Consider the following 8,523-nt stretch of genomic DNA (forward strand, 5'->3'; position numbering starts at 1 on the left):
AGCAATCACAACATCATGGCTACGTAGGAGAAGGATCCGGGTACTGAAATGGCCAGCCTGCAGTCCAGATCTTTCACTTATAGAGAACATTTGGCGCATCATAAAGAGGAAGGTGTGACAAAGAAGGCCCAAGACAATTGAACAGTTAGAGGCCTGTATAAGACATGAATGGGAGAGGATTCCTATTTCTAAACTTTCCCGTAAAATGATACATTGTCTCAGTTTAAACTATTGATCTGTGATTTGTGTTCTATTCTGAATAAAATATTAGATGTTGGCACCTCCACATCATTGCATTCAATTTTTATTCACAATTTGTTTAGTGTCCCAACTTTTTTGGAATCCGGTTTGTATAGCATAGAGCCTCATCCTGGACCTTATCAGTACTAATATTACAGTTATTAATAACTGTATACATATGGTATGTATGTCTTACCTTCAGTAAAACTGTATCCTTGTTTAATTAGTTTAGTTTATATAATATTACATGTGAAATTCAGAAAAATAAAATAGTTAACTAATCAATGGTCCACCTGTGATTAATTGCTATGATTTATTTCTTAATTATACTGCATCTTTAAACCCAGAGCTGTATGTTTAGAATCAGCACAGAAGATATGAAAGAGAAGAGGGAGGTTTACTTTTGAACTTTCTACTACGTCTTACTGGAACCAGGAGATATTTTCCTGGTTTATTGAGCAACACTTTTTTCTGTCTACATGTAGAACTAGACTATAGGACTGCCTGCAGCCATGAGATCAATGTGTTGATCTGAAGGACCTTTTATTGTGTTTAGCTACGTTAGGATTAAATGCTTTTATTTTGACTGAAGTAAAGGACCAGATATTTTTACATCATGATGCAAATCCGGCTAGAAGCTCACAGAGAAGGTTGCTACTGTTTTCTATCACAGATCATTTAACTTCACCTGTAGCTCAGGTGAAAGTCCCTCATCATGAACCTGAAGATGCTCATTAGAGTGAACCTCCACCTCATGTCTTGCTAGGTGAATCGGTGATTGGCTGTAACTTACAATTAGCCCATTCTGAGTCAGCATTCAGGTTTTACCGCTATCTTCGTCTGAGTTATACCGCTCGGTGTCCAAGTGTTCCTGAACACACACACCAGGCTCCCCTCTCAGGTTGGTCCCGCGGTTGCTCTGAAATGAACCCTGTGTGAGGCTCTCAGTGTAACTTTTCTGGTAATGAAGGAGGCAGGTCGACCTGGAGTGAACTGCTGTTCTGGAGTCCATCGCTGGCTGTGCGCGTAGTTGCGCATTCATGGTGCCGCAAGACGCAAATAGCTATTTTTTGTCCTCTCCTTTTAACTCATTGTCAGGTTAGGTGGATCGGGAGGTGATTATATGGAACACAATTGAAAAGGTCTGATTGTTTTTAAATAAAAATGTGAAGTCCAATACCATTTTGTGGCTGCATCTTTTTAATACTTCTAAATTTCTTCTACCAAGAAGTCCGGGGCTATTCAGAAAGCAGCCCAGGTCTAACTACGCACCTGGCTACACTGATAGGCTCCTACCCAAAAAGACTGAGTGCTGTAATAAAAGCCAAAGGTGCTGCAACAAAATATTAGTTTAAGGGTGTGCATATTTATGCAACCAGGTTATTAAAAGTTTTTTATTCTATATTTGTCCCCTTTAAAGGGTTTTGGTTTGTTTTTCAATTGAATTGTACAGGTTATAGGTCACAATAAAGGTGGAAAAAGTTGTGAAATTACTTGTCTTGTCTAACGTCGCAGAGATCAAATTGGAAAGTCGTGGTCGCACCAAGTGTAATTTAATTCTATTCCCCCAAACGCCTGGAGGCATTTATCTGGACCCTGGGGTTTGGATTGTCTTTTATTGATCCTGGGATGACTGGAGCATGTCTGGAAAGGAAGTTCACACAACAATCCTAGAATCAATGTAACAGTGAAAAATGATACAGCACCTATACCTCCCATGACCCAACCCATAAGGGGCCTGGGTCCTAACTTTTGATCTCCCATTCTTTTCAAAGGTACCTGTAAAGGAAGATAAGGATTAACAATATGGTGAAACACAAAAGACCTCTTTTTTAAAATTTTTTTATTTCAGAATGTTCAGTTCAGTTCTTTGGTGGGAGAGCAGCTACGACCACCAGTGAAAGAGAGGAAAACTCAATCACATCCGCCTCTTCTGTGTGATGTCCTAGTCTTCACTCACAGGTGTAGACTGACCTGGAGCTAAGTGGTCTCACCAGGGGATTATTCTGCCCCTATTGGTGGGACCACTGATGTGACGGTGCACCTAAGGTGTAGACTAACCTTTAGGTGTAAATGAACGCTTTCTCACCCTAGGGGATTATTCTGCCCCTTGAATTGGGTGAGAAGGGTCTTCTGGTGTGCTGGTGTTGTCCCTCAGGTTCTGCTGGACCTCTGGCAGCGATCTCTGTGGTGCCTCTGCTGCTGCACACTGGCTCCAAAGATACCACGTGTCTCCTTTGCCCTTGACCCTCACCGCATGTGAGGTTCTCTCTGTGACCTGGAATGGACCTGTCCACCTGGGCTCTGACCACTTCTGTTTGAGGACTTTAAGAAGGATCCACTCCGCGTCTGAGGTGGTGGCTCGAACCTCGGATGGTTGGGCGGCCACCTGTTTTGAGAATGCTGCAACAAAGCTGTGGAGAGATCTATAGTAATCACGGTGAGACATAGATTGTTCACATTCAGTCAGAAATGGCAACCTGGTTTTTGGGCCCGGAAAAGGTCTTCCAGTCTGTAGTTCATGGGGCGTCAACCCATATGTCTGGCTCACTGAGCTTCTTACTGACATCAAAGCTACACTCTAATAAATCTTTAAACAAAGTGGCCACCCCTCCACCTTTTCTTTGATGTCTGCTCTCACAAAGAAAATTGTAGTTCAGAGGCATCGTCTCTATCAGAATGGGAGCTTTATTAAATTCATGTAACTGTGTTTCTGTTAAAAACATAACATCAAGATCGTGGTCAGTAATGAAGTCATTGATTAAAAATTATTTTCCTGACAGAGATCTAATGTTCAGTAAAGCCAGTTAATATGACTTAGTTGCTGATATTAACTCTGTGTCTGGTTGTACCTGACAGTTTATGGCTTTTAAGCTTGATTGTTTGTTACTGTCTCTTTTCCTTTTAGCTTTGTTCTTTCTGTCACATATAAGCACAGAGATTTTACAAACTATCTCCTATTAGGGGCCCAAGTTTTTCCTGGACTTGCTCATTTCTGATAGAGTTACCACTGGGGCCCAGACTGTATCACAGAGAAGTGATTTGAAGGTCCTGATTAGGAGGAGATAGATTAGGAGGTGGTGGGGCTCTGCGGCATTTGGAAGATGTTGGTTTAGTAGCAGGGCCTCGGCCACGGGGTTGTTGAATGGAGAAGATGTCAGAGCCATTTGGGTTCCGATCTTAAGAGCTCCTTTCATGTTATCAGAATCCAGTAAAGCAAAAAGCGGGCTCAGTGGGTAGATGGGAGAGTTCTGTGCGGTCTGGGTCGGGTTCTGGGGGTGGTCCACTTCTCCTGTGGATTTTGATGGGGAGACCTTTCGTGATGACCTCTCTTTCTCAGCCAACTGGCCGGTTGTCTCTGCTTAGGAGAAGACTGTTTAGAATGAAGGTTGCTCTCAAACTTTTTATTGTTCTTAGAAGATGGATAATTTTTCTGGTTTTCATTCTGTAGTGGAGCAAATCTGTTCTGGAGGGAACTCCATTATTTCTATCAGTTGTTGTGACAGCAGCTCGCGGTCAAAGTCTCCTTTTCCCAGGGAAAACGGGGGCATTTCTCTGTAATTCTGGCCATTCTAATTTATTTAATTGCTGAGATCTTCCAGTGAGTCGTCCACCTTGATTTTTTTGGGCATGCCCCTAAAACATGCCAGGGGGTTCTGCCAATAGGTTTATTCTCAGTGTTCTGATTGCCGGCTGAGTTGTTGAGCTGGCTGTCACTGTTTGGGATCACAGGCAGAGTTGAATCATCGTTGTAACCCATATTCACCTTCACATTCACTTCTAGTCCATGGATTTTCATCTCCAAAACAGCCAATTTCTGTAAAAGTTTGTCGAAGTCCTCTGTGGTGAAGGGAGGCATTTTGTGCTGATTAGCTGGCGTCAACTTGTCCTGCTTTCAAGTTCGATTATAAAAACATCAAAATCCTTTAGAAAAAAAATAAAAACATAAATAATAATTATCCTTGGGAGTCGCTGGTAAGAAGTTGTTTTAGTCCAATATTTCCGTAATTTTGGCTAAGAGATATAAAGTTAGGAGTAAAAGAATGCAAGCAAGCAGGGAGCTTAGGAGAAAAGCGTCTAAGCAGGGAGAGAGGAGGAGGCAAGACAATGCTGTGAACAAAGAGCATGCATGAGAGTTTTTGCTCTCAACAAAAGGTTTATTTGGCAATTTGAATCAAATCAATACTGGTGAAGCTTTGTGTTCATCAGGGTGATTAATTGCTGTATCAAACTCCTGACATACACCAACATACTGTAAAATAGAGTAACAAATAAAATTTAAAAAAAAAAATGTATTTGGGACATTTTTAAAAACTGAAATGTTCCCATTTCATTTGCGTCTTGGAAACGTATTTTCCATTTTGCCGAAACCAGAGAAGAATGAGTGGGGCATAGGCCTGGAGGCCATGCAGTCTGCCCTGCAACTGGAGAAAAATGTAAACCAGGCTCTGCTGGATCTGCACAAGCTGGCCTCTGATCGTGTTGATCCCCATGTAAGTTAAAAGTGTTTTTTTTTTGTTGCTTTTTTTTACTGACAATTGTAAGGTCTTAAAACTTATAAACTATCTATTTTCAGCTGTGTGACTTCCTGGAGACCCACTACTTGAACAAGCAAGTGGAGGCTATCAAGAAGCTCGGTGACCACATCACCAACCTGACCTGCATGGATGCCAAAAACAACAAGATGGCTGAGTATCTGTTTGACAAGCACACCCTGGAAAGCAAAAGCTAAACGCCCAGAATTAAACATGGACTAGACATCTTTACCAGAGGCTTCATGCTAAACTTGTATCTATTCCATTGTTTTAGAAGCATTTCATTGACCTAAAGTTGTAGTGTTGATTGTCTTAAGTAGTTAGTTCCATTGCAACTTTGCTCTGATTCTCTGAATAAACATTTTGAGCTGGAGTTGTCTCTGCTTTGATTTGGTTGGTGTGGTTGGAATGTGTAGTGCCTTCTGTTCAAGGCCTCCTTCAAAGGTTTTTGCATTCAAAGATTCCTGGTTTTAAATGAAGTTCGAAAATATGTAAGGGTTTAAGCCTATTTAGGAATGCTAGTAAATGAAATACTTGGTTTGCACAAGTTTGTTAATTATTTCAGTTTTAATGAGTCAACTCAAGAGTTTTGGATGACATACCAGATCTTTCATGCAAAGAAATGTCTTTAAAGCTGCAGTAGATAACTTTTGTAAAATGTATTTTATTTATTTTTTTATTGTTAAAACTGTCCCTATGTCCTGACAGTAGAATATGGATGAATAAACAGCTATGCTAGTAGGTTCAAAACATCAATGATATGCTTTACATTGACAATGACTTGCCCATACCATTGGAACACCTGCAGCACACTGGCAATCTTCAGCTAGAACGACAGTACGCAGCATCTGGGGGAGGCTGTGGGCAGCGTGTACACGAACATGATTGGGCTCTTATTGGTTTGCATTTCTGAAAATGGCAGTAGGACCCTTGGGAGGAGCCAGAGGAACTTGATTTTCTTTTTCACAGATTACCTGTCAATATTCTACTGTCAGGACATAGTGAACATTTTTAATTAATATTGACTCAGATGCATCAACAGTAGGTCACATGATAGATCCTAATTCATAATGGCCTTAAAGGTGGAATATCCACCTCCTCTGTCTCATATTGCCAATTTTAATCCTCTGTGAAATAATGGGAGATCATTCGGTATTAACGTTTCTGTTTCTGAGAATTGTTGCATTCAGATTTTTGCAATGCTGAAATGACAATGAATACATCGAAACAAAACAAACCCCACTCTCGACCCCCCAAGTCCTATGCCCTAATTCTCCCTACATGACAAATATTCCTTCCTGGATTATTTGCAAGTTCTTATATCACTTTTTTCAGGGAAAAAACAGCAGACGTCATTTTTTTCATCGCATATAGACATTGGCTATTTTTGCGCTTGGTGGTAATATTTGAACTGGAATGTCAGAAATTGTCAGTAACCTTGATAATGACTATTTTTTTTGAACAAGCAATCAGATCATTCAAACCAACCCCACCACATTCCCCATGTGGAAATTGGTAGATTTATAGTACAGAAAAAATAACTTCACCTGGTAAAAAAACGATAAAACATGAAACTTTGAGGTGATTTCATTACCAAGGAATGAAAACAAAGTTAAAAATAAAAATGTAATGAATAAAAACAATGCATTTTGAATGGAAGTACAAGAAATGCCATAGGAAAACAGATTGTTCTATTTAGGTTAAAAGGAATATAAAAGACTTGAAGAAAAGATAAATTAAATAAAATACAACCTCAACCTGGCCATATTTTATGTTTTCAGTAACATACTGTAATGATATAGCACCATCTGGTGGAAAAGCTCAACACTTCATTGTGAAAACGAACCTCTTTAAGAAGCTTTAAAGGTGACCTATTATTCTTCTTTTTTAAACATTTGTGATAGGTATAATAGGTCTCCTTTAAGAAAACACTTGTTTTCACTATGGTAGGACAGATGTAACCTAAAGGGCATTTCAGTAAGATTTGGGATAAGAGGTGATACAAAACGTTGGGGTATCAAATACATATGTCAATATATGAGTTCTCATACACACAACAAATGAGTGACAATGACAGAAATATTTTTTTTAAATGGCTATTTCTGTCAAACATTGCTCACGCTACCATCAACAGTAATTATTATTTGTAATCAAATTTGTATAGAATCTTCACTACACTATATCTTCTAAAAATGCCATGTAAACCTGCTAGAACATGAGACCTCTGCTGTGGCTTTGATATCGTAGTTGATCCTATTTTTAGCATCAAAGGTGCAACTGGATAGTCCTGTCTATGTGCCCTTATTTCAGGGGTCAGGACTTTAATTAAGATCTGACCCATCCTGTCCTGCGGGGCCGAGTTCATCTGTCAGCTCTATTAGGTTGGAGGTGGTCCTTAGTATCCTCAGTCCAACTGCGTAAGTGTATCATATTAGATAATTTACCCAATTATTTTTGTAAAGCTTCTTCAGTGGGTATTTGATTGGTTTAATAACGTTCTATGATATACAGTATTTGTCTCATCATAGCATCATAGCATTGGTCTAGTTGTACTACAGGGCTGAGAAAAAGTATTTTACCCTCTTACAGATTTCTTTTGTTTCTGTTTTTTTTTATCACACATAAACTTTTCTGCACATCAAAGACATTTTATGATCAAACAGAGATAACCTGGGCGAAGACAAAAAACTAATTATGACAATGAATTCACTAACTAAGGAAAAAATTGATTCAAAACCAAGCACACCAAATGTGAAAAAGTAATTGCCCCTTAAACCTAATAACTGGTTGTGCCACCACTGAGCAGAACCAGATGTTATCAACAGGTTTGCAACATCCAGCAAATTGCCTGAGACCGGGAATCAGACCCAGGACCTAAGTTGAGGACAGCCTCTGCACATGGTGTGCTTACTCTGTCAGCAGAACCCCTCAGCACTCTCGCTGAATTGTTTTAAGTCTGCCACATCGGTGAATTTTCCATTGCATCTAAATCAGATGTAAATCCAGACTTTTAAAAGATCATCGTAAAACCTGATTTTTTTTTCAGATGTCATTCAGAGAGCCTAAAATCATAACTACTTGTCCAAATATTTTCTTTCTAGCTGTTTAGCTAGAGAGCAGAATTCATTGATCCATCGATTACAGCAAATCCCCCTGATCCTAATGCAGTAAAGCTGCTGCCGACGATTAAACTACCACCACCATGACTGACTATCTGTGTGATGTTTTATTCGAGATGTAAAAGGACACACACCTTCCAAAATGTCCCACTTTTGACCCGTCAGTCCACTGAATATTTTTATAAAAGTATTGAACATGATGAAGATATTTTTTGGCAAATAAAAGTTGGGCTTTTGTGTTTGGAACTCTCCCATTAAGACCATTTTGCCCATCCTTTTTCTTACTGTTGAACCATGAACAGTGACATTACTTGAAAAAAGCAAACCCTGCTGTGCTGTAAATGTTCTTTGTGACCTCCTGGATGACACAATGATGAACTTTTGAAATAATTTTAGCAGGCCAGCCACTCCTGGGAAGGTTCAATACAGTTTCATGTTTTCTCCATTTGTGGATAATAAGTCTAACCGTGATTCTCTGGAGTCCCAAAGTCTGAGGAAACCATTTCCAGACTGAGAGATGTCAGTGAGTTACCTGTTCTTAAATTTCTTTAGTTCGGGGTATCATGTGTTGTTTTTGAGATCATTTTGGCTACTTAATGGTTTTAGACATGCTCTATGTGATTGAGTTT

At 39.5% G+C, this 8,523-nt stretch overlaps 1 protein-coding gene across 1 annotated transcript; it reads left to right on the forward strand.

Moving 5' to 3' along the window:
• The first annotated feature begins 4,559 nt into the window (after nucleotides 1-4,559).
• On the forward strand, nucleotides 4,560-4,986 carry LOC124863080 (ferritin, middle subunit-like). Its single transcript, XM_047357332.1, has 2 exons — nucleotides 4,560-4,733; nucleotides 4,817-4,986. Exons 1-2 carry the CDS (start codon nucleotides 4,560-4,562, stop codon nucleotides 4,970-4,972), a joined length of 330 nt encoding a protein of 109 aa, XP_047213288.1. The 3' UTR covers nucleotides 4,973-4,986.
• Nucleotides 4,987-8,523: the final 3,537 nt, after the last annotated feature.

This window comes from Girardinichthys multiradiatus, chromosome X (assembly GCF_021462225.1).
Source record: "Girardinichthys multiradiatus isolate DD_20200921_A chromosome X, DD_fGirMul_XY1, whole genome shotgun sequence".
Classification (NCBI taxonomy): Eukaryota; Metazoa; Chordata; class Actinopteri; order Cyprinodontiformes; family Goodeidae; genus Girardinichthys; species Girardinichthys multiradiatus.